The sequence below is a fragment of the Pleuronectes platessa genome, chromosome 6 (genome assembly GCF_947347685.1).
Source record: "Pleuronectes platessa chromosome 6, fPlePla1.1, whole genome shotgun sequence".
NCBI lineage: Eukaryota > Metazoa > Chordata > Actinopteri > Pleuronectiformes > Pleuronectidae > Pleuronectes > Pleuronectes platessa.
In genome coordinates this window covers 7072206-7098737 of record NC_070631.1, presented here as the reverse complement: position 1 = coordinate 7098737, position 26532 = coordinate 7072206, and the positions used below count along the sequence as shown (strand labels likewise).

The 26532-nt window shown below is 42.8% G+C and overlaps 2 protein-coding genes across 6 annotated transcripts in view; both read right to left on the bottom strand.

The window, feature by feature from the left end:
• The window catches only part of si:ch73-181d5.4 (uncharacterized), a 28527-nt gene extending 20550 nt beyond the window's left edge, over positions 1-7977 (bottom strand). Inside the window, exons 1-6 of the mRNA XM_053423857.1 lie at positions 7877-7977; positions 6768-6827; positions 4899-6045; positions 4544-4775; positions 4081-4392; positions 3584-3773 (exon numbers count right to left, since the gene is read on the bottom strand). Coding sequence (XP_053279832.1) covers positions 3584-3773; positions 4081-4392; positions 4544-4775; positions 4899-6045; positions 6768-6813 — 1927 coding nt within the window. The 5' untranslated portion in view covers positions 6814-6827; positions 7877-7977. The remainder of the gene's footprint in view (positions 1-3583; positions 3774-4080; positions 4393-4543; positions 4776-4898; positions 6046-6767; positions 6828-7876) is intronic.
• Positions 7978-8402: 425 nt separating this feature from the next.
• On the bottom strand, positions 8403-25752 carry LOC128442176 (protein kinase C-binding protein 1). 5 transcript variants are annotated; one of them, XM_053424480.1, is made up of 20 exons: positions 25293-25752; positions 20174-20244; positions 19407-19567; positions 17338-17559; positions 16788-16901; positions 16600-16692; positions 16412-16499; positions 16278-16333; positions 16112-16189; positions 15895-16010; positions 15313-15788; positions 14678-14806; positions 14448-14603; positions 13342-13854; positions 11553-12029; positions 11291-11439; positions 11012-11092; positions 10851-10929; positions 10493-10732; positions 8403-9583 (listed from the first exon to the last, which is right to left on the bottom strand). In XM_053424480.1, exons 1-20 carry the CDS (start codon positions 25304-25306, stop codon positions 9405-9407), a joined length of 3492 nt encoding a protein of 1163 aa, XP_053280455.1. In that variant the 5' UTR covers positions 25307-25752; the 3' UTR covers positions 8403-9404. The 5 variants fall into 5 exon arrangements, with proteins under 5 accessions (XP_053280455.1, XP_053280458.1, XP_053280457.1 ...); XM_053424483.1 differs by having other exon boundaries at positions 17338-17481; XM_053424482.1 differs by lacking the exon at positions 25293-25752 and adding an exon at positions 23321-24176.
• Positions 25753-26532: the final 780 nt, after the last annotated feature.

Genomic DNA, 26532 nt, shown 5'->3' with positions numbered 1-26532 from the left:
TTGGTTGATCAATGTTTTTGATCATAGCAAAAGATAGAGCAACCTTTTGGACAAACTTTAGCTACTTTTCGTAGAAGTGGTTTTGAAGGAAGACTGTTCGCACTGAGAGACAAAATACTTAGTCTTTTCTGGATAATACCCGGAGGAGCTGGATGTGTCAACACAAAAGTGTGAACCAGTTGAACTAGATAACAAACAGTTTTTCTTCCGTCAGCTACAGAACATGGTCTGTGTATTGTCCGACTGAGTGGATGTGCACCAAAGAAAATTTGGAGGCAGAATGAAAATACAATATGTTGACCTCACAGGCCTATTTAACAGCAGATACATAGACATGTCATAGTAGAAAAAGTGTAAATTATGAAATTAATTACTATGGAACTTGAAGGTGAAATAGTTTCTGTTGATTTTACCGCTAAGACCTGTGCATTTTCTGCAATGACATGTAAAACATTCTGCTGTGTTAAGGGCTTTTTGGGGTCATTTTTGTATTCTAGATGTCAATTTACTTCAGATATGCCAAAAAAGGTTTTGTGATAAGTGGGTAGGTCCTTTACATTATGTCAATCTAAACCTTTGAGTGATGCCAGAGTTTGATAGTGACTCTGGTTCAGTTGACAAAATGTATCACTGAGGTTTGAATTTCATAGAATGTCTCAAATGTCACTATAGTTGACTAGTACAGGAAAGAAGAAGCGGATCATGATTCAATGCTCCAAGAAACAAAAAAACTATTGACGTGTTTGTATAAATGTTTAGAAAAAAGTTGAGATTTTGCTGCTATCACTTCAGATACCGAATTTAAAGAGGCCCTGTGGAGTATCTTCAGTGTTATTCACCAAAAAACAGGAGGTCAAAGGGCTACAATGCATTTCCTTCCTTATTAAATGTGCGTAGAGATGTTTTAATAAATGCAGTTAAGGTTATAACCAAGCTTTTAATATTTTTCTTCTCTGCCTTTGCTTGTGTGTTGCAGCCTATCTTGGCCTATTAATCAGGTTGAACAGTGTGAAACCATCGTCTCATAATTTTCATTGCAGGTTCAAACTAAACTGGAAACCCCTCAAAAACAGTTCCTAGAAGGCTGTTGGTCAAAACTCCCAGGGAACATTTTGTGTGTGTTTTTCTTCTTTCCTTTTTGTGTCGGGTTATGATTCCATAACAGTTGGTCACAGTGCAGTCGAGTTTGAAGTTACATCTGACTTATGTCAAGTTTTGGACTTTCAAAATGAAGTGAGGAATATTACCTTTGCCAAGGAGGTTTTGTTTTAACTTGTTTTTCTTTTTGTTTGGTGGTTGGTTTAACTGTTAATATAATAAACAAAACTAAATAAACTTATATTCACCAAACTTGGTGGAGGGATGGGGCCTGGGAAGAACCTATAACATTTTAGTGTCGGTACGGATTTAGGGGCAGATCAAGGATTTTTTTTATTTCATAATCTAGATCATCAGAGCACTGTCTTTTTCCTTCAATATTTCTACTGCAAAAACTGTACATTTGTGTGCAATATTGTTTGGCCTAGGAAGAGGTATATCCTTTACTGAGGGCCATTCTAGGTTTTTGATTATTTTTTAGACCTTTCAGTAATCCATAAATCTGAACCATTGTAATCTGTTTATATAAATCTGTAAGAAAATATAAAAAAAATCACCAAACTAGTGTCTGTTGTATTTACCTTCATGCTTTGTGCACTTTTAGTGAAAGTAAGGAGGAGTTGTTCTGCTGTTAAAATCTGCAATTCTACACTAGTTCAAAAACAATCAACGGAAACCACGAACATTCCGTTTTTGTAACTATTATTGACAATCTTATTGTAAAATACTTTGTTTGCTTCTTATTATGTTCGTCTGAATATGAGGAGGCACATGTGAATGTGTGTGTAAGCGGAGGTGAAAGGGATAGGGGTTCAGAATGTCAGGAGCGTGGGTGTATTCATTCACTTTGATCCATAAAAAGTTAGATCAAACAGATTTCCTTAAACACTAAACCCTGTGTTACTAAAAAGAATGTCTGATAATTCCTTCCTCTCTAGACTTTGTGTGTATGTATGGTGAGCAGCAACAGTTTCTTCCTTTTTCGCTCAGGCTCAGAGGAATGGAGGATTTCACTGATGGAGGCCCGGTGACACCTCCAATCACATCTTCATGGAAACGAGACCACAATTCTCTTTTTCGCTGTTGGGTGGTGTCCGGGTGGAATGTCTTTCTAGCACATGCACTGGTGAATCCTCAAGTTCTCTCTGTACCAGCAAGAAGTCCACTCCTGCTCCAGTTACCAGATGCCCAGTCCCTAGTCATTCAAGATGCTAACCAAACTGGGATTTGTGTGTCTGTACCGACTAGTCCAAAAAGTGTTTGTGTGTTGAGGGTTACGACACTGTTAGTTGCAACATCCAGAGACCTGGTTTAAAACCAGGTTTACCAGGTATCTCAGACCTGGCAGGTTGTCTGAACACGACATGGGGACAAGGAAGGTTGTAAAATGTGTATGTCCAAGCAATGAAGAGCATTTCCTGTATTAGGGTGCAACTTAAAGTTCAATTAGCTTTCGGCATTTTTATGCAGCTGCCATCAAAACTACAAGATACAGGAGTCCATAACAAACCATAAGGTTTGTGTATAATGATGTCAAACCATTGTATGCAATGGTACTAAAGAGTTGTGAAGGGTATGATGTCTCCGCTTGATGAAAACTGTAGGTATTGTTTATTTTTCTACATTTGACTGACTTTTGACATCACGTCAAATCGTCACCAGCAAATTTATGATTAGTGAATAAAGTGCGCAAAGCCAACAGTGGCATGCAAAGGAAGTGGAAGAGTTCAAAAGTTACGGAGAGTTGGATTTTAAAGTTGTGATTCTTGAAGCTTCTTGAAGACAAATGCAAAAATCAAGGTGTTTCCATTGTTGAAATTGTCAAATGTTGTGTGATCCTCTTCCAGTTGACTCTGAATTGACCATTTGCACTGCTTGTTATGGTGAAAAGCTGAACCTCAACCTTGATTCTCAGTGAGTCTGAAGTATTATTCAACCTCTTCAGTGCAGCTGAGTTCATCGAACGAATCATGTTTCCAGAATGAGAGACTCTTACCAAAAGGCTGTTCCCCATCATCCTTCTGTGAGTGGTTGTCATGTTGTGTTTTCAGTGAGCTTGCAAAAGACCTCAGGCAAACTGAACATGGCAATGGTGTTTGAATACTAAACGTGGTAAAACACCCTGCCTACCCAGCAATACCATACACACTCCTGTATTTGGTATGTTGCTCATTTAGCAATTTCCAGTTATGAGACGTGTGTAAGTGAGTGTGTTTTGTTGAATCCTGACTGAAGACCATTTCAGCAAAACACATTTTGATTCAACAACTACAAAAGTGAACATACTTACCCACTGCTGAACCCTGCTACTTGTCAGCCATCCCAGAGAGAGAGGGTATGTGTATGCGTGCTTATGTATGATTGTGTAACATACTGCATTAATTCAAAGAGGGAGGAAAATCTATATTGCCAATAGAGACGATTTGTGCACAGTGTTTAAACTGCTGTTTGATTTGAATGTGTACGAGTAGTGAATGGTACATACACGCTGTGTACAACTTAGGTGATGGTATTGAAGTGGCCTGAACTTCTGTGAGAATGGGGTCACATGATATGGGAGATGCAGCCTCGCCATTTCCTCCATCCTCCTCCTCCATCATCATCATCTCCTCCTCTTCAACTTTTTCCTCAGCTTTCACTGCTAACCTCTTAGACGTCCTAACAGACCTCTGACCCTGTGAAGAAAATGTTTACGGAGGTCAAGAATAAAGACACCTAAAGGTTTGTGCTACACTGTAGTTGTAATTAAACACAGCATATGGAAAAGACGCAACAAGAAAATATGTAACAAATGTGAAATTTAGGTGCCATGATTATTGTCAGAGGAAATGTCATGGTTTCACGGTTTTCACAAATACAGAACGAAAAGCTAGAGGAGCTGGTCAGAACCCGAAAGTAAACCATATCATACCATAAACCATATCCCTATTGCCTATACAAATCAAACATCTGTCTCAATGTCTCTGTAATTAAATTCCTTACCGTTGCAGCTGGTCTGGCAGTGGCAACCTTTCTCTGTAGCCGTCCTCTGGACTTCGACACCTTAGGGCCAGATAGTGTCTTCATAGTGAAGGCAGCGTGCTGAAGGATGCAGTCAGTGCCACAGTAAACAGAGTCCTGTAGGGCTTGCTTGAAGCACCCGGGTCCTATGCAAAGGGGAAGAGAGCTTTCTGTCTCCAACTCAGCTTCAGGTTTAGGTTTAGGCTCAGGTACAGCTTCAGGTTCAGGTTCAGGTTCTAGCCTGATCATAGGGGCCTCCTCCTCCACCTGCTCATCCTCAAACACGACAGCATCCTGAAAACAGATTCTCATTTTTAACCAAGAGTTCATAATTCCTTCATGCAACACATTGTTTGACAAACTACTGCTGCAAAGAAGTTGAACAGATATTTTAAAACTCAATGAGCAATCTGTAGATCACTTGCAATCAAAATAAAATGTTAACCTTGAGGACTTGCTGCTCCTCCCCTTCTTCGCCAGAAGGACTCAGTGTCAAACACTCAGGAAAGCTAAGCTCTGGCTGAGGGTAAGGCTCAGACTGAAGTTGCCTTTTGGTTGTGCAGGTGGGGCAGACATATTCTTGCCCTTTCTTCTCCATCTTACTACCTTGTGTCTCACTGACACCAACGCAGTCGCCATGGAACCATTCCTGGCAACTGTCACAGCAGATCATGAACCTAGAGGAGCCAATGAACAAATAGAGGTGATGAGGAAGTGAGACTGACAGATGGTTGAGGTATGCAAACCTCTGAAAGTGCAGCTCCGCCTAAAAGATCTTGTTACCAAAAACGGGGATGTACCTTTTGTTGTGTTTCTGTCTGCAGATGCAGTACAGAGCATTGGAGTCGTAACCTTCACTGTCCAATATGCTTGAATACTCTGCTATGCTTGTATATTTCTCCTCCTCTGGCGCATCATCATACTGGCCAGGAGTTACATCGGTAGTCTGGTCTAAGTCAGTGTCTATGATTATGCAGTCTGAGTTTGATCGTTGCGCAGGACTCAGAGTCATAGCAGAGTGAGCAGGTGATATCACTATATCAGTAGGGATGTGTGGATCGTGTTTCTCCTCTTGAAACTGCTGCTGCGGCTCAGCTGCACTTACAAACATCACATCATCGTCATTGTCCACTTCATCTGCATTGATTGAGTGAAGCTCCACTGCCCTGCCCCTCCCTCTGCCTCTTCCTCTCCCTTTTCCCCTACCTCTTCCTCTGCCTCTACCCCTTCCTCTGGCCTTTCCTCTTCCACCTTTCCCCCCTCTACCTTTTGTGTCTCCCTGAATGCCTTTGGATGCCAGCTGCTCCTTAATCTGTATCAGAGTCATGTCATCACTGTCCTCTTGACTAGAGATCAACACCACATCACTTATTCCGTCTGACGCACAGTCGGAAGTAAGCGGCTGCGAAATTTCCATTTCATCAGCAGATTCCATATTATCAGGCCCTTCAGCTTCTATACCCTGAGGAGAAAGAGCCTTAATGGCATCAGTAGCAGCCAAAATGTCAGGGGCTGCAAGTGCATCTGACATGTCCATTGACAAGTCCTCATTCCCGCCTAGCAGCGAGAAAGCAGTGTGGAAGGCAGACCCAAAGTCCTGCCATAAAATGGGGTCGAGACTCCCTCCTGCAGAGGCTTCTGAGGCAGGCTTGCTCTCTTCTGAAGCAGGTGAGGAAGGTGCAGACCATTCGAGCTCATCTATAACACTCCTAGATGTAGATGCAGCTTTCTGAGGGGAGCAGGCCTCTGTAGCAGCCGGGGGTGTCTGATAGGTTCGACGAGCCCTGCCCCTGCGTACAGGTGGAGGGCTGTGTGTGAGGTCTCCAACTTCTTCCATGAACTCTCTTCTGGCAATGGTTGTCCGTCTGAAGCCCCAGGACTTTGTGACCTGCGAGAGGGATGGCCGAACACTCGACTCTGCTTCTTCTGTCTGGCTCAGCTCTTCCTCTATAGAAAAAGAGAAACACACACCAGGAACATAGTGAGAACTAGGGCTGGGAATATCTAACCACCTCACTATTCAATTCTGAATCACAAGGCTACGACTCACACTTAGAGCTGATATTTGTAAAAAACAGCTAAACTAATATTTGTGCTCCTGGATAAGCGGGGTGTCACTTCTTCTGCAAAAATTAAGTTTAAAAAAAAAATTGCGTTGTGTGATAATCTGCGGGAAAGTACCTCTCTCCTGTCTGCAGCCTGTGTGTATGTGTGTGTGTCTGAGTGTTTGCCCATGTCTGTCGCTCACAAAAATTGATAACCACATGTATTTAGTTATTAATCAATGGTGTCAGACCATGAATCCAGATGATTCACCCTGACGTCCTGACTATGTGCATCACATGTTGAGTGTATGGTGCGCACATGATTAATACATACCTCATAAACTTAAAAGCGAATTAACAAACACAAATTAAATAACAGTAATGTTCAGGTCCTTATAACTTATGATTAGTGTCGGTGTATATTGTTCAAGTGTAAAGTGAGCGCAGGTCAGCAGGAGAGTTGAGGGAGGACAGTCAGACAGGAGACTCTGACCAGACCTTTAATGTGCGTCGTCCTGATCCAGAAATTGCTTCTAATAATGGAGAAATTTCTACCCCTCTAGTGAGAACCTACATCTATTTTATATTGATCAGTAATTCATGAACTAAAAGAACATGATTTACCTGTATTACTATCATCTGTGAAGCAGTTATTTTTCATGGAGTCCATGCTGATGTCCAAGACTGTGAAAACACAGAGGAAATAGTTAACTGTTGGTCTGTTAGACGAGGACTTGATGGAGGGATACATTAGGGAAGGCACATTACATAATGGATCTTTATTAATCCAGACACACAACTTAACATTATAGCTGTTGAGCTCAATTTCTAAATATTGGCTGTTGCGGGTGATGACTCTCTGCTTAGAATTGTTTTGGGGACATTTAAATATTTCATTAAAAATCTCATAACCTTGATTTAAGTACAAACACCCTCTTGAGATCAAACCATAACAAAGTTTATGAAACTGAAATGAGATGTTAAGTTTTAGTTGGCACTGTTTTAGGAATAGATTCAGTTCAACTCCAGTTAATTTGTTTTATCTTGACATGTGTTCCTATTGATAATTCAACCAACGCTAAACATAAACATAGGTGGATTAATTTACTTGTTTGTTTACCTTCAAAAATGGACACGATACATTTACTGAAGTTATGAATTTTGGTATAATATGAAATAACTTTTATTCTGTCTGCTTTATAGTCTTAATCTTCAAATTGCAATGTAATACATGAATGCAAGAGATTATAATCATAAAACAATATATTGTGGTGATTATGATTTATGATTATCTGATTAAATCATTATTCAGTCAATGAGTGGATCTCTAAAGTTGCTATGTTTGGTTTCCAGTGAAATCGATCTGGTATAATTGGATTAATCCTGCAGACACTAATCAGCAGAAATGAGAAGTAGGAGCTCTTCGCCTCCATGTTCCTGACACTCGAAACAGAAACTACCACACAGACCTGGTTCATTTCACTACCAGAACACAGTCAAGTGTAGAAGCTCAGAAAGGAAACGTCCTCTCTCCCACACTGTTACAAACCCCGAGTGTTTCTGCAGAGGGAGAACAGGGCGACCGACATTGTTCCCATCAGTTGGCTTGGCTAACAGCTAGCTGCTACTCTACCTGGTAACAAAGGCGACACGCTGACGGAACAATGCTCCCTGAAGTCAAATAAAATGTTCCTCGTATTAACCAGGACACGAGGTGAACACAGAAACCATACCTTCCGTATGTGAACGACAGTTTCCCAGTTGCGGAGAGATTATCTCAGCTAGCTAGTTAGCTAGCGCAGCCTTCCATTTTCTCTGCTGTGGTGACACGAACTCTCGCGAGAGGTCACATCGGGTAACGCTCCGAGGTCACAGCATCTGTTGATCATTCTATTCTTTTATTTTCTTTTATTTGATGGAATTTATTTATTTTTCCATATATATTCCATTATATTTTTGTTTTTAAATTTGTTTTAAGCCTGGACGTCTTGGCTTTTACAATGTTTTTCAGGGACTTAAAAGTAGTAAATGGTAAAAGTAACTATAAATCAAATGATATATAAATGATTAATAAAGTATAATTGGATCATAATATCAAATGTCATTGTAATAATGATTAATACATTTTCTGTTTATTGATCCACATCCTAAATTGATTGTTTTATTATCCTATTATTTTAATCTGAATCCTTTTCTATACCCTTGATGGACTTTTGACTTCTCACCGCACTGAGGACGAATCAATAATCGATAAGCCCCTCACTGATCAGAGCATTTTTATTTTTGCTTCACAAGTCCATATATTGTATTTACAATATGTAAACAAGAACGAGACACAAGCTCAAAACATACATGCTCACAGGAAATAATAACCAGCCAAAAATGCAATTTTCTATTCATACCTTCCCAGTTCTTAGACACAGTCTGACCAGGATTTACATCAGCTTTGGATAACTGGTTAAACAGAGACTTTGCTCAGTGCTGACATTCATATGAAGTAATTTATTTTTCAAATAACATCTTTTTTTAGACACATAGAAATGTGATTTCATTTAACATACTATAAAAACATATAACACTATAAATATTGTTCAGTTATCTTCTTACAAAACTTTGTACAGTTTACATTTTTTAGTTATTTTTTCTTTTAATAAATCACATATTTTTTGATGGAGGCCTTTACAATGTGGAGCAACAATACAAAACTGGTATGAGCCAAAAAATGTCATGAAGAGGACATGGTTAAAAACAGTCAAGATGAAACTACTCAAAATACCTCAGATGGCACCGTTATAAATGAGCATCAAGTGTTGATTGGCTATTTTGAATCGTTTGTATCTTAGAATATGGAGAGTAAATCATCTCTGTGAAACCGCCAGGAAGTACTTAAAAGCAGCATTGAATGTGATAGTGTGGTAAATAATCTGTGTGGAGATACAATCAGACTGGGAACAGAGTGGTAACAGAGTTGTAACACAGACGACAGTATGAAAACAGACAGACTCACATTTTATTTCTCCTCATTCTACTTTCACATGGTGAATCCACCTGAACACAGATTTGTGGGAACTGCGATTGATTGACAAACGAAAAATATCGGCCAAGCAGGTGTACGTGTGGGAATGAAAAAATTAAGAGTTTCTTTTTGTCAGACAGACAGAGGCCTTCAAGCACCAATTTTTTTTTACGGCAAATGTTTTTGATGCCACGAGCCCTTCAGTGGCCTTGGAAAGATCTTCCAGAGTCTCTGTAGCATCGCAGTTAGGTCACAGTAACGGCAGCACTGTCCTTACTCTTGTCCACGAGTGAGGGAGAGTTGTTTTTGTCTGATATGGATCCTGCTCCTGAGGGCAGGGTCTGTGTGGCGGGAGAGTGACCTGATGGTTTGATGGGAGGTTCCGAGTTGGGCTCTGCCTCCGGATCCTGTTGCGAAGCTGAGGCTGGAAGGGAAAGCAAAACGGAAAATGAGAACAGGGATCACACACAGGCGCTTGTGTCACAGACGTATACAATTTGCTGTGGAAATCGCGTATTTTTGTTACTAGCACATTAACACCAGTGTTGGCCCTTAATGTTGAGGATTTGTTGACCATCCTCACGCATTACTGTATATGCCACTATATATTATGTTTATGGTGTGTATAACTTCTTTAAACCATTGGGAGAGTGGGGACGAAAGGACACAATGTGATTTAGGAAAGCATATTAAGACTAAACTATCCAATAGGTTGCGAAAGTCAACATGAATCATAGAGTGACATCAATTCTAGCATTTCATGGATGTGCTGTTGGAATGGGTGACGCAGGTAGAGAGAGATATACCGGGATGCTGTGGAAGACTTCTTGATACTTGAGGGGGGGGGGGGGACAATTGCTCATGTTACTCTGTTAGCGTTTGTATATTGTTCCACTTTCTGGTTTCCTTGATGCATCAAGTCTACAATAAAATCTTCTGCATACAACATCAGCTGCTGCCTGAGTTCTCCTTTCACCAGCTTCCAGGAAACATCCATTAAACTTTTCACTAAAAAGCTCTGGACTCTCATCATCAATCTGACATTTTCTACATGTATGAACACCTCCTTTTCATCTGTAACCCTCTTTGTGTTCTTCTCTTTCAATTTGTTCATCTGGCATGTGTTAGAAACGTCCTCAACCTGGGCTCACTTCCCCAGAGGTTTTACGAGGGAGCTGGCAGGAAAAACTGCAGTTCAGTGCTCGTCTGAAACCAGCTTAACACGATAGTTCTTATTGACTCTCACTGCCACATGTCCTACAGCCAATAACAGGTTTGTGTCAGTGTACTTCATATATGCAGTACTGGTGCATAATGAGCGTGTCTATATTACCTGACTGCGTGCAGGATTTCATGTGCTCAGGCCAGTGGGCTTGCTGACAGGGGTAGTCGCAATAGCTGGTGTTCCAGCAGCAGTAGAAGATGGCCTCCTTCCTGCAGTTGGCGCACCACTGTTTCTTTTTGGTCTCATCCACCGCCTGCTGCTTTTCCACCTCTGTCTGCTTCTTCACCTCAGCCACCAACCGTTCTCTTTCCTGCTCCAGACTCTGCCTCATCTCCGCCATCGTCAGTTCTACGTTCATAACATTTAAGAAAAATTTAAATAAAACACAAATGTAAATACTTTAATTCAGGTAGACTGGTTTAGTGGAATGTTGACGCTCAAAGATGTAGTGACGCCGGGAACTTACCCAGATTGTGCTTCATCTCTGACAACTCTTGTTGATGCAACCACTGGAGTTTTTCAATCTCTATTCTTAACCGTCGTATCTGAGACAAAAATACACAGAGATTAGAATCCTTTAAATATTAGTATTATAGCACATTAATCCCAGAGTGTGGCAGTATTTACCTCTGCAATTGTGTTTCCTGACGTGTTTTTGGAAAGGTCGCTGTAGATTTCAGTCATGGTCCCTTTTATTGTGTCCATAATCTGCAGAGATTTGCCAAAAAAACTGATATTAGTCAAAGTTTAGAGTCATGGCACGTTTTTCGGAGATTTATTTCTTTGTACTAGTTGCAACTGATGCAAGATATCAAGAGTTAAAGAGATTATAATGCCTACAACAGCCTGTAAGATAAAAAAAATGGTGAGTCCTTTTAATCACTGGTGTGAGAACGCTTAGCTTACCTTATTTGTGTACTTGGTTATATCTGCAGCCACATCAGCAGAGACTGTGGGGATCTGTACGTCTCCTGACATGAAGGAAGAGGAGCTAGAAGATGTGACCTGTGCAGCTGTGGATGAGGACGTATTCTGAGGCGGGTCCTTTGGTAGCACTTGAGGAGATAAAAATGGAAAAGGGGGGTTAAATTATGCATCTTTTAATACACAATTTATCCCATTATATTAAGATGATTACTCAGAGGATTGATTATAGTGACGTTTGTACCTTTGGCTGACTGTCTGGTCTGATAGCGGGTGCTGGAAGAGGAGTTCTGTGGTTGAGACGGCAGCTGCTGTGGGCTTCGTGTCTGACCCGGCGTCTGGGCCTGTGTTTGCACTGCTGGCTGCTCTCCCTGCAGCTGCTGCTTCTGCACCTTCTCCATTTGCAACTTCTGAGAGGACGCTGGAAACTTGGTGGGATTCCAGACCACTGCCCGCTGCACGGCCTGAGCCGTCTCTTTGGGCAGTAGGGGGCGCTGTTTCTTCAACGCTGCAGGTACTGGGGATGCTGCGGAGGCCGAGGTGGAGGCAGGAGAGGCAGCACTGGTTGATCCGCTGGTAGCTGTGGTGGAAGTGGACTGTCCAGATGCTGCAGTGGCGACGAGGTTGAGGGCAGCGGTGATGGAAGGTTGCAAGGCATCTTTCAGGGAGGAGGCAGCGTCCCGTGATGGTGCTGCTGCTGTAGCAGATGAGGGAAGTTTACCTGCAAAGAAAAAATATACATATATTGTTCTTTAAAGAGGAAACCACTCTGGATTTTTAATTAAAGCACTTTCAGCACAAGAGAGTTAAGTTATTACAAACTTGAAGCCATTTAATAAGTCTACTCGATAAACATCTTTCTCAAAGAACAGGATTATTCTATTTAATATTATTTAGGATTACCAAAACCAAATTGAAGGAAGTAAATTGAGTGTATTGTGTTTTGGAAAATGCTACTTTGTCTGTTGTTAACACAGTAGGAGGTTTTCCAGGTCATACACGTTCACAACAACAAGAAAATCTCTGGAGTGATCAAGGGGGGGGGGGGGTCAGGTGACGTCTGAAGAGAGCATGCAGGAGGCAGGAGATTAAATTCCACAGCGGAAATCACATGTTTTTGTTTACAGCACATTAACCTTGACCCATATCACAAAAAGCTCTTTGATCTCGTTGTCATTCCAAGCTCAAGTCTTGCTCTGGGTCATTAAATTTGCAGAGTTATGTGTGTTACATTAACACACATAATATATTGCATATTGCACATCCAAATTTCTCTCCTGTTTTGCATTTAACTTTTTATATCTTGTATATATTTTTGTTTTGTTTTATATATAGTTATTTCTTTCTTATGTGAAGTACTTATTGTGTTTTTATGTTTTATGTTCAATGTATGCACCTTTTTTACCAAAGAAAATTCCAGGTGGGTGTAAACCTACTTTCAATAAATCCTTTCTGATTCTGATCTATGTGTACGTATTGGAATATTTCGTTTTTTTAAGTTTTAACTCGGTTGAATGTTAGAACCACCATCGATGCGCCCACTTGCTCACAGTGAATGTCCGGAGCAACTGACTCGGACGTTTGTTTTCCTAACATTTAGCCCCTTTGGGTATATTCAGTGTTCAGTGCATGTCTGATAGCAGATTATTTAATTGTATATTTTGCACTTTAGCTCTGAAAACCCTGTTTGTGTGAACGTGAGCATGAATGGCTTTAAACGTCAGATCTTTATAATAAACCGGGTACAACCTATCCAGGGTGTACCCAGCCTCACGCCTAATGATGGTGGGATTAGCTTTAGCCTGTGACCAAAAACATGTTTGGGAAACTTTGAATCTATGGGGCTTAATCAGTCACAACACAAAAAGTGGCCACCCAGACAAAGGCAAGCTAGAAGAAAGTTTTATGGTAGATAAAGGAGAGGATTTCTGTGAACTGCTGATGGACTTGTATGGTCTCTATATTGGTTACGTACATTTAAAACATAAGGATATTATGGATGATCACTGCAGAAAATATTTCCAAGTCCTCACCTTCTAACTTGACAGCATTAGACTCTTTGGGAGTCTTGTCAGTTGAAGCTCCTGGCTCTCTTCTCGCCCTCTTTGAGTCCCGACCTCCGTGTTCATCACCCAGGTCAATCACCAGCTCTCTTTCAGAATCAGAGTCTTGCTCCATTACTGATGTAGCACCATCTCCCTTTCCCTCCTCTGGGGCTTTGGGCTTGTCAGCGAGGGGCTGAGACTGGGGCGTTCTGGGCTTGTCCTGTAGGTCCCTATCTGGGCCATTGGTCCCCAGTTTCTCTTTGAGCAGGGGTTCAAGGGTGGCTTTATCCCCTGGCCCTGATCCTCCCTCCTTATTCTCCCTGTCCGTGCTCGCCTTGGGCCTCTTTCTCTCTGCTTTGTCCTTGTCGTCCTGGGTCGAGCTCTTTGGCTTATGTTCCTCGTCGCTGAGATACTCGCTGTCACTTGAGTCTGACTTCTCAGAGTCTTCAGAGTCACTGTGATCCACACCTTTATACACATCTTCAGAAATCTCATCGATCCCTGGATGGATGAGAAACATACATTCTTTATTATGTCAGAGAAAAAACACTTGACAGATATAGTAGAATAAAGACTTCAATATCTTCGGTGACAGCCAAACATACGGTTTCAAAACTATCACCAGAAGTCATAGAGTGTCAGATATCACAAGTTTCAGCTGCACCATGATTCGGGTAAATTCCTTATTAGTATTTCTACACTGGATGTGGTACCCAGCACCAGGTACAACCCAATACAGGACCCATTGTTACCAGCAGAGATTGTTCTCAGTGGCTTTGCTGCCTGTAAAGTTATCACAACATTTTAGCTTTTGATGGCCACAAGCTCGGCACGTTGTCGCTGAGAGTTTACTTCTCCAAGAACACAACTCCACGTCCAAGACAAGAGGAGGCCATAACTCATTTGATCTGAGTGGCAAAGACAAAATCACAGATGATGGATCGGGTCACGCGTCATATGTTAACAGGTCTGGGTAAATCCAGATTTGACTCGGAGATAATAGTGGGTCAGGTCCTTTGCGGAGCTTTGTGGGTGCAGGTCTTTGCAGGACGCTGAAAAGTGCAACAATCAGCACAGGTGGATTGGTTAGTTACCGAGCTGAGCCTTGCAGCTTTCAATTGTCTTGTCCAGGCTCCTGATGTGTTTCTTTGGGGTCGGGAAGGCGGCAGACGATCCTTGTTGCTGATTTTGTTGCTGCTGCTGCACAGTTTCACTTAACTCCTTCAGATCCATTTCAGCCTTTACTCGATCTGAAAAGGTCAACGTTTAGTTTCAGAGCAAGTTCTCTCAGCCTCATAATGACACCTTCAATTGTGGTACTGACCCAGGTTGAGATTTAGGATGCCGCCTGTGCCCGAGGTCCTTTCCTGTTTGGGCACTAGTCCAGGGTTAAAGGGTTTGGGGCTGCCTGTCACACTGCCTGTAGGACCCATCCTGCCTGAGACCGGAGACCCTGTGATCACACACACCCACAAAAAACTTGGTTACTTTTGATTTAGGTGATGCATCCTTCTACTAAAGGCTAACCAGTTAAGGTGATGTAGAATTTACTCCTGCAATGACTGATTCTGGAGGATGGCAGAGCAGAACACAAGCTGGACCTATCGTCACTTGGGGATATGATAAACTTGTAAACAGTTACTATTTACACATCCAGATGTTGCTGAACAACACTATTATTCATGTGGAGTCTTGATTGTGGACATTTTTCAAATATAAATCAAATTTTCACTCTCTTTAAGCACTGTTTTGATTTCAACCATTTCCAGAGAGAAATATGCCTTTTTGGCCTCTAAAAGCTCATCTCAAATTTTATCTATATACTGTTGACCAGACAGAGAGAAGTGAATGTTCTGCTGTAGCTGACGATGTTATCAGAGCGATGAAAGGGAATTAGTCTATAGAATAGGCAGCAAAACAATGTATTGCTATTATTCCATGTATCTACACTTTAGTTACCTGAACAGTCCATTGATTCCTCTCCAGTGCTGTAGTGGAAACCAGGATTCCTGCTGGCCTTCTCCATGTCCTGCTCCCCATCAGACCCTGTGTGGACAGACGAGCCGGTGCTCATGGGGGACCGAGGCATGTCCGTCATGGAGACCCTGCGGCTCATCCCACTGTGTGTGGAACCTTTGCTGAGGACCATCTTGGGAGATGCGGTCGTATCAAAGTTTAAGCGAAGTTTCTCATTTTTCTCCGTCTTCACTGTCCCAGCACTCGGGTTGGAGGGGTCCAACAGCATCTGCAGCTGGTTGTTGGGTGTGAAGGGAGTGCGAAAGGGGGCGTAGTTGAAGACCCCGAATTTCTTGCGAATGTTCTCCACATAGACCTCCATCTCCTGCATGGCACTGTTGAAAATGCTTTTCGTCTTTTTCACAGAGAAGGGGATCTCTTTGGACATGAGGTAGCAGTTGTTGATGGGGACCCATGCCCTGCATGAAACATTGACCACATTAGATCACCTGGAGAGAAATCTTGTCTCCATTTTGTTACGACGACAAGGCAATTTCTTCTGCGGTGCTCAAAAGGAAATCTCACCTGTCATGTTGACCAAAGAACCGCGCGTCTACCTGTCCGTCCTTATCTCGAAGTGCTTTTGCTGGCCAGAAAGGAAACCCCTTTAGCTTGGCCCAGACCAGGGGGTGGGGTTGACTCTGTTGGGGACAAATGAATAAATCAGCATTTCACACATTTACAATCCCAACGTGTACAAACACTGTTTAAATATAGTATTTAAGATCGTGCAAAAACCTACACATGGCTCACAAAACCAGTTCTCCCTTTTTTGGCATGAAGACAGGTAACACTCTGGACACACCTCGATCTCGTTCATCTGAGATGGAAAGACAAAGATGTTTGATTTCTAAATGAGAAGAAACGTGGGAAGCTTTGCCATCAGTGAGTCAGAAATGCTTCTTTACCTCATGTTCACAAATCTTGACGATGACTTTCGCAGTTGCTGTGAGTTTATGATTACCTGGAATAAAGTCACAAGCAGATTAGATGTTTTCCTTTTTAAGACGTTGACATGTTGATAAGTCTCGAAGTTGCCTACCTCCATTATAGATGATGCAGTTGTGCAAGATCCATTTCATATCAGCAAGAAAGGCTTCAGTGCAGCCAAACATTTTCTTTTTTACATTCTATGGACAAATAAAGGAAATTCAATTACACACAAGAAACTTAAATGAAAATAAATCACATGAAATTTTTGTGACAAGCAAATGAAACAAACAATAGTACCTTCTCTAAAGTACACAGGTCCATGGCATGGAAGATATACTCAGCGTAATCTGGGTGTTGTTCCAGAGCCACAGGCTTTTGAAAAGGCTCAGTCTGCCCACACAAATATTTAAAAACAGAATTAATGAAACAGGCTTAAACAATGATTTGGATTTGTCATTTCCTCACAGTGAATGTAGCATTCTTACCCCTGGCTGTTTAATCTTTTGGAGTGCAAATTTGAGCAAGTAGGACAGTTGGTCTAATGTCAGCATCGTCATTGCCTTGCTCTGGGTTTCAATGCATTCGGCAACTGTTATTTTCTGCAACAAAAAATTGTGAATTACATTGATGAAAATATACAGAAGGTAATGAAACATCAAGCAAACAGACTGAACACAGAAATCCAAACAACTTTACAGCTTGGTTTTTGTAACGTTTACATCATCTGCATGTCTTTTGATTTAGCGTTCACAGATGTTAGATGATCAAAATTGTGCCAATTTAAAAAAGTTAAGAAGCGGATAAAACTTTAATCTTCTGACATGTCGCAGTGTGAGCTCTCGGTTAAACTTCCAGGGTGTCAGAGCGTGCGTCTCAGAGGAAACTGAGTTCTTTTTTTGCTAAACCTCAGATAGTCCCTGGCTGAAGCCGCTCACGACACACGACCCGACATCCCTTTCTTCAACCGAGCAGGCGAGATTGTGCGACAATCACTTGCGTACAACCGCACACATACACGTGTCTTCTGCAAGATACCTCACACTCTGGACAGAACCAGTCGCCCTCGGGCTCGGCTGGTAGTTTGAGGCACTTGGCGTGGTACACCCTGGGGCAGAGCTCACAGCAGAGCACCTGGCCCTCGCGGTGGCACAGCCAGCAGTAGAAGTCATTCCTGCCGTCCTGCGGTACAACATCAACAGGGTCTGTGGTGAGTGCTGGCTGCTTCATATAGTAAAACGGACCATGTCTTAGCTCTGACTGAAATGCAGGTAAGAGAGACAGGGGGGAAGGTTTCAAAAAAACACGCAGGAACACAAAAAGGTGCAGTGCAACACACACAAGGCAGCAGTAGGTTGGGATAAGCAGGGTAAGCAGCATAGAGGACAATATCGGTAATTAACCCAACACAGGACTACTTTTTTTTATCCAATACAGTACACAAAGCTGTGACACCCCTCATCAATATCACTGTAATGATAATTATAGCACAAAACTGTACATTCAATACAGTGTTAAATGTCTGACTATTTTAACAATAACGAAATTTGGAAGTCCTGAGTGACACTGCAAGTATCTTGTATGTCCACCTTTATTTCTGACGACACATTCTATTGGAAGGATGCAATGAGTTCAGTGATGTTCTGCCATTTCTCACTGATTAATGCTTGTTGACAGTATATTTTCTATTAATTCTAAATTATACACAAAGTTAAATGTTAATACAGCTTAGAGTTTAGAGTTCTAACGTTTAGAATGACTTGACATTGTAGTGATACTTCACAGGGGTGTGTCAGCTTTGTTGTAAACAATCTGGTCATGTGACATTTTCAACCGTGAGTCAATCAAAACCGACACAACAGGTTCCACTATGTAAATGTCGCTCATCTTTTAGCTGAGCGCAAACACTTTGCATGAGGTGATAAAACAACAGGTTATTTTGTTAACTAGTTATTCATGCATATTATTGGATAAACCCACTCTGGTTAACTGTTAATCTATCTGTAGTAGTGTTGGTAGAATTTAGCTGTCACTCGTAGAATTTGCTTCTAATATCATGCAAGGTCAACATGGGGCTTAAGGACACAAGGGAATCACTCAGCACCACATTAATCTGGCAAACATGTAATAAATTCATCTGCATCAAATTCCACAGAACAATAACTGAAAATACGTGACTGTGTGTTATCAATGTCACCAAGCACATAAGAATCTAAAATGTATTAAAAGTATATTTGAGTTGACCAGGCTCATGACGCAGCTACAAACAAAACAACTTGTACGAGAAAAATCCACTGTCATAGACATTATCAGCTGTAATCTATAGTCATAATCAAAACTGACATGTTCTCACAGGTAATTGGCAATCTGCTTTTTCACTGCTCAGGATTACCTAAAAGCTACTGGACAAATAACAATGAATCTTCAGGGGGAAGATCCAGGAACTTTTAAGCCCCTTATTAAAACATTGTGAAACAAGGCGATTTCTCAGGAAATAGTTAATGGATCTTGGTTAAAAAAAAAGGCATATTTAGGGATCTGATATCTACAGCCGTCTTCAGACATGTCCTCCGGAGGAAGGAACAATTTAGGGTCTGGACTTTCTCTGCAGTTTGTCTTTCACACAGGCAAAACGTGTTCACAACAGCAGCAACTCCTCCAGAGGAATCAGGCAAGGGGTGGCGCCACAGGCAAAGGCCGGAGGTATCATTGATTCTGCTGAGGGAATCTCTTGTTTTTGTTTACAGCAAATCGACACTAGCGCCGACTCCATCAGCACAAAGTTTGAAACGTTCCTCTGTGTCCTCTACCTCTAGTTTACCATCCATTTGTTTTGTTTTTACATTTATGTGACTGTCGCGTGTTGGACGCGTCATCAGCACATCCTGTAGCTTGTGGTGAATCAGGCAATGGATCCCCTGCTGTGTTCTAACGTTGGCTCTGTTGGAGTTTCAGCAGAATTTTTAACGTATTGAGTCAACAGACCGTTGGGCGTTGCTTTTTACAAAGTGCCATTCTAGTTTTTGTTTTGGCTTCTATCTTAGGGTTTCGACTCTGCCTATGAGAACACACCAGATTTCGAAAATGACTAAACTTTAGACACTTACCTGGTCTTTGTGACCGCTGATGGCCCCAGGCTTCTTCTTCTTCTTGACAGGGCTAGGGGAGGTGTCTGAGGGAGAGTGTCCATTGGAGGAGTGAGTGGGACTCGACACCTTCCTCTTCTGTGGTACCACCGGTCGTTCTGCTAACCCCGGTGGATCAGGGACTGGAAGCAGAGACACAATCGGGTCATGACATGACATTAGAATAGACAGACAGGCCTCAAGCAGAGTCCTGTCCGACAAGTTACACATATTTAAGGTGAATACAAGTCTTGAGCACTAGGACGCTATTTTAGCTATTCCTAAAATACATCAAGGAAACTGAAACCATAATATTATCATTCAATGTAAATAGAGCTTGATGAAAAATCAAGGGAGGAATTGCAATTTGAGGCAATTTAGTTTTCAGCTGATCAGTTAAATAACAAACAATAATAATAATAATGTGTTGAGCTACGACTATTTTATTTTGAAAGCAACCACGCTGATCTAACCAGCAATTACAGTGTAATTATTAGAGATGATACAATAAAATTACACAACTACAGCAACACTTGATTAAAAACGAATGGCCTGAGGGCTTCCTCTTAACTAACTCGACCCTGTGTGGATACTTTTGACACAAACAGGCAGCAAGGTATAATGAATTATCTTTGAATTCCTGAGAGAGCAACAAAATGCATCACACTGTCCTGAATAACCTCAACATGAACCAAGTCACCTCAGACGTCTGGGCCCTTAACGCGAGCCGCTCGGCCTCGGAGTCTTACCTTTGGGTCGCAGAGACGCATCCATCCCCTCTACCACATCCGACTCCGTCTTTATCTCCTCCTCAGCCAGACTGCAGAGCGCCGCACAGGAAAAAAAACACAATTCAGAAACGCTGTTCAGAAACCAGAAACCACAACAACAGCACAAGAGCAAACAAGTGGAGCGCCACCTCGTGCACCAGGGTCCCAGTGGGGCTGTCAACAGGGACCCTGCAGGTTTCCATTGTTACCGTTTTTTTTCCACTGGATTTCAGCACATCTCTGACACCAAGTTCACATCCCCTCTATACTATCAATAACAAGCGAGTGTGAATATGCTCATTATGTTGCAAGTGAGAGGATGGTAACAATCGCCATGGCAACACTCCTCTCCGCTAAGCACGAGTTGATATTCACAACAACACACGAGGCCAGTGAGCGGACATTGCCCTGCATCTCGCTGCGTGTGGAGGCATCGCAGCTGTACGAGTTTCAGTCCCGACTAGTTCCCCGATACGTGATCTGTGCTAACGAGAAAGCCGGAGGGAATTGGGCCATACGACGGTGGGAGCAGCGTCTCGTGGTGAATAACAGCATACGTCTCTGCCACCTCTCAGGTCCCTTCAGTAGCTACAAGGCTGCACACCCCTGGAGGATTTGGGCCCATTCTTGGGAGACAAATAACAACAGATCCATCTAATAGGCTTCCAAACTAATGTCTCCTGTTGTTGAGCCTGAATGGTCATCACAAGCGCCGCTGATTAAAGTCATGTTTATTATCACTATCATCCATCTGTAGACAATCTATAAACACATGAGCCACATTGTATATTTAGAAAATATCAAAATAGAACAGTAATAGACTTTGGCGTTCCTCAAATTATAGCTCACATACGGGCCTCGTTTACCGACGTGTTTACAACCTGACATTGACATCATATGTTAATAAATCCACTGATTGTAAAATATTCCAAATGCTAATAATTAAGCTCTGTCCATTACACACACACACACACAAACACAGACACACACCAGGCATAAAAAAAAAAAACAGATTTCCCAGGTCCAGCTCTCGTCTCATTTCCTCTGTGGGGGGAGAGAGAGAGAGAATAAAGAAGGGTCCAGCCATAAATGAAGGGCTTTGAGTGTTTGGCTCCTCCTTTGTTCGAGCAACAGAAGGCCTTGTTCCACAGATTGTAGCTTTTATTCACGAGCCCCGAGCAGAAGACACCCCTCCCAAGGACCCCTGACAGGTCACACACTTGACCAGTTCATAGCTTTGGCTGCAGCTCTGGGTTCCAGTGAGGATGTTGGGTTTACATGCTACAACACAAAGGTCAACCACATTTGAAGGGATAAGCTTTTCCTTTTTTTTTTTACTTTTCCTCTCGTCTTCTGAAAGTAAAAGAATGTTCTTCGTGTCCCCTCTCCACCATTATACAGGCGTTCCACACAGAGTTGATCAAATGTCAGTTCACTGACAGGGACACGATGGGTAACATACATATCATAAAGGATTTAGTGAATTAGATACAGCAAACCCAATGCTAACAGATGAGAGCAGACGTCTCTCATTTAAACACTAAAGTATTTAACAGTGGTTAAAGATCTCATAGCTGTCCAACAAAAACAATACTGGACCAAGCTAACACTGCAACTCACAACCATCAAGGCTTTTCTATATAAATCCCCTGCTCTTTCAGACTGGAAACCACAAACAGTGCCTCAAACTGAACTCAAGAGGAATGTGCATTGTAACTTGTTTGATCTGACATGGCTTGAGCAGAGATTCTTTCACAATATGGCACATGGGTATCTTGTTTCAGCCTGCCAACCGTCTCACACACACACACACACACACTACCCCTCCGGGGCCTTCCTGTTCCGGACTCAGTGAACAAACCAGGCCCACATGAAAATAAGAAAACATTAAGCCAAGTCGTTCTGCTACGTGTTCCACAGCCCTGAGAGAGAGAGAGGGAAAAAAAGATTCGCCATCATCAGGCAGCACCAGAGCTGCTGAGCGACGTACCAGCACCAGCTCATATTCTACACACACTCAATGACAAGACACTGCAGCCGCAGCTACCAGGAAGACAGGATGAGCAGGAGTCAAAGAAGTAAGCTGATCCAAAGGGCACTCTCAGATCAGGAGCTATGATCCATCACAGTTTAGGCAAATAAATCCTCAGCAGGTTCTGGGATATTCCACAGAGAGACCCTGGTTCAAGAAAACACATGACAGCCATTTCCCCCCTCTGCTGCAAGTGGTACCTGATGGACAAGAAGGAAACAACACTGAGTCAGTGCCTTTGGATCCCACTCCTGTGAGAGAGAGACGAGCAGGGTTCTCTCGTCACAGAAAATGGAGGCCACGGCTTGCTCCCCTCCCCCCTCGCCCCCATCCCCCACTCCAAGGCTCGCACTCAGGCACTGGCACATCCGTGCAGGAGGACCAGGGAGAGATGTGTGGAGATTACAGTCCCACATAGAAATAAAAATAAATGCAGGTACAAGATCATCTCAAAACAAAAAACCCTCATGCTGGAAACACGGACATGAGAAAATCCAGTAACGCGAGAGAGAGGCACTCATCTCTCACTCCCTCTCCTTTTTTTTCCTACTGTCTTCAATCTTGGCTTCCCTCCTTCCCAGTGAATACAGCTGTCATAGAATAATTACATTTCATTCTGAGGCGAGAGACACCAACATTGTGGAGCCACACGCAGATCCCAGCGCAGCTAATCCCTCATGCCTAAAAGAGCCAAACAGGTTTTTTACACATCATCCAGACAAATATCTGAGAAAATATACAAGAGCAACATTTGATATAAACATTTACACTAGAACCGGCATTGACAACCCTTAGGATTAATGCAATGGACCAAAAAACAATAGGGCTCCTACTAAAAAACACCTCTGAAAGAGTATTAGCTTCTGTTAAAGGTTAGACACATTCACAAACACCAAAAACTACATGCAGAGCAGACGAATAAATACAAATTATTAGCTTGTGCAAAATAATCAAAATGAAGATGATTTTCATTTAAAAGAATCAACTACACCAAAATAATCCTTTTACCCCCCCCCCGCCACCAACAGTTAAATCAGCAGAAACTGTACATAGAAAGTACACACTGCATATCCTGTATGAAAGATAGATTTGACCTGGATTTTATATAAGGCTGAAAAAGGGTGAATCAAAGATGGCTGTGGAATTTTCCAGAAGGCCCTTGCTCTCCCTGCTGCTCTCCCTCTGATTGTCAACCTCAACTGCAGCTGCAATTGGCTGCAGGGCCAACAGGGTGGAACATTATTGGTCGGCTGTGCTATGCCACACTGATCACAGTGTGCAGGCTCCCCTCGTCCTTCTAAAATGCTGGCTTTTTTTCTTTTTTGCTGCAATGCAGACATTTCTGACTGCATTAGACGGTTTACTTTCCTCCGGTTTAGCCGGTCCTTCTTGGGTTATGACAGTTAAAGCTGGAGGGGATTTGAAAAACGGCCTTCATGGTTATGATTATATTTGTGGTTGCGATGCATAACTCACTGGCCGTCCTGTTTACAGGCTGCGTACGCCGGGCTCAGGGAGAGGCCCAGTGGATTTGTACTCGTTACGTAACGTTACGCACTGACATCTGTGACTGTCAATGCAACATTTTACACAGCACGCTCATGTAGGCCCTGTGGAGTCATGCCTCTTTAGTAGAAGATCACTTTTGGTTTTGGTTTTTACGAAAGGGAGTGAGCTGGGCTGAGATGAGACACGGATTGTAACGTGACCATTTTCTGGCAGTCATGTAGATAAAGTGAGGCGAGCTACAGGAAGGAGGAAAGAAAACCTTTGTCTTCTGTACACAGACGACACTGTTATAATGATGACTAATGACTTGAAACAATGTTCTGTCCTTCCATGTGCTGAAATTGTATATAGCATGTTCATTCTTAAAGAAACAAAACGATATTTTCCACACAGGGATTTTTTAAACCACCATTTTAAATGTTTTCTTTTTATGTTTTCTTATATAACAAGGATCCAACTGCCTCCTTGAAATGTGCCATAAATAAACGTGCCTTATTTTGTGTGTCTTTTGCTATAAATAATCTATCGCATGCATAGGACATTTCTGTTCAAGGTTAAATCGTGAGAAATGCAGTGTAAAAACCTAGAAGAACGAGGTGAGAGGTTGTCGCTCAGCTCTGCCTCTGATCCGTACGAGAAGCCTCTCTCCCGAGAAGACCTCTCTAGACACAAAATGGCCACTGTGTGAGGATCAGGGAGTGGAGGAAGCGGTTTCACAACACGCCGTGGAGCTGACGAAGCCCTGCGCTGTAAAACCCTGGGCCCGAGGCCTACTGACAAAAGGGTTTGTTTTTCGAGTGGGTCGCCCTCTGACCAGACGGGAGTGAGAGAGTGAGTTCTCCTCAGTTGCAGGAGAAGCTGTTCCTGTTACATGTATGTGAAATCAAACGTCAGACAGAGTACAGGTTTCAGTCATGCGTCCTCTGACAAGTTGTTGACCTCTGCGTCTATTTCCTGGTCTGACAGAAGAAAACAGCACAGAGCCAATGCACGTACAAAGGACATACACCCCCCCCCCCTTCTGTCTCTCTTCTCTTCCTCCACTGCCCATCCCCCATCTCTCTCTCTGTCTGTCTCTCTTTCTCTCTCCCAGGCTCCTGCAGCCTAAAAGGAGGTGTGGGTGCCATTTTTTAATAGAACTCTCTTTAGGTTCTAAGAAATAAAATAAAAATTGGGGTGAAAGGGATTTGCCATGGTCCACTCTGCCTCCTGTGTGGCAGCATGGCAGTCTGAGAGGGGGGGGGGGGGCACCCATGTGACCCTGAGACAGAGAGAGAGAGCAAGGGTGAGAGTCGTTACCCAATCCCCCCCCCTCCCCTCCCCTCCTCCTCCTCGTCCTCCTCTCCCGCAGCCGTGGAGCACAGAGGCCTGGTGTGAGGCCTCGAGCTCCTCCTCCTCTTCCTCCTCTTCCTCCTGTTCCACTAAACTGATTTCAAGGTGTGAACACTCATCATGAGAAACCCCAACAGTCACCACAACAACGAGGGAAGGAAGCCATGTTGGTTATCACAGAGCTCAGAGAGATATAGATCTATGAAAAAAGGAGACAGAGCTTACCTCTGTGGATGCATGGCTGCCTGACACACTGTTATGTCAACACTTATAAAACATGGAGGACACTCTCAGCCCTCTCAGCCGAGGGGAAGGCTCCGCTCTGCAGGCAGAAGGCGATCCAGGCCCCGGCGATGCAAGCCGCCCCCTGACTGGTCGGCCTCCTCGCGGGCGGGATGCAAGGCCGCGCCTGATTGGCCGAAGCGTTTCCTTGAGTGATTATCTTTGTTCGGTGCAGGCAGGGGCAGACAGGCAAGAGGGGAAGCGAAAAATGAGCCGCAGAATCAACGTGGTTCACGCGAGTCCGTCTGCACAGCATCGCCTCGAAAGCCTCCCAGCGAAGAGTCAGTCGGTGGTGGTTCTCATGTAGGCAGAGGTGTGAGCGTGGGGAGGCAGAGGAGCAGGACACCAAGGCTGCTCTGCACCAACCTCCATGTTTTTTCTCTCATGTGGACTAGGCCTTTGTTTAAACTCCTCCCTCCCTCCTGGCTGTTTCCAGAGGAGAGAGGAAAAAACACACACAGCTCTCAACTGTTATCAGTGAACCAATCTGCAACAGAAATAATACACCAGGTAGACGTCTATTTGGCTGCAACACGCTTCCAGTCACCTTGTTATTAAAAGATTTGCATTGTCAATATCTCTCCACTGGCACATACTTCTTTACAGTGACAGCTTTGTGGTAGTTCTGGTGGCCTGACTTCCTTTTATTATTCTTAAGCTCTTGTGTTTGACTGTTTTGTGTGATACTGGATGCCTACACTCCCCTTCAATAAATAAAGTATCTACCTATCTATCTATCTGTTTATATATATATATATATATCCATCCATCTAAATATGAATCTATCTTTCCATCTATCTATTTACCTACCTCTATCTATCTATTCATCTATCTAACCATCTATCATCTATCTTCCATCCATCTATCTATTTATCTTTTCATCCATCCACCCACCCACCCATCTATCTATTCACCTTATACTAGATAGAATGAGATCATACTGCCTAACACCTCCTCTAAAATGGTGCAAAGTGCACTATGGGTGTCTTTGCACCGTTTTACCGGCCTTAAATCTGTGGTTATGTATATTTTCGGTTAGAACTGAAGAAGCCTCTTGAGATGAGAAGTGAAATGTCTTCAAGAAACTCAACCAAGTCCAGTTGACCTGATTTATAGCACTTGGATAAACCCCCGACCTGGTTGACTGAGAATATTCACACACATCTTCTGTGTATATTTTTGC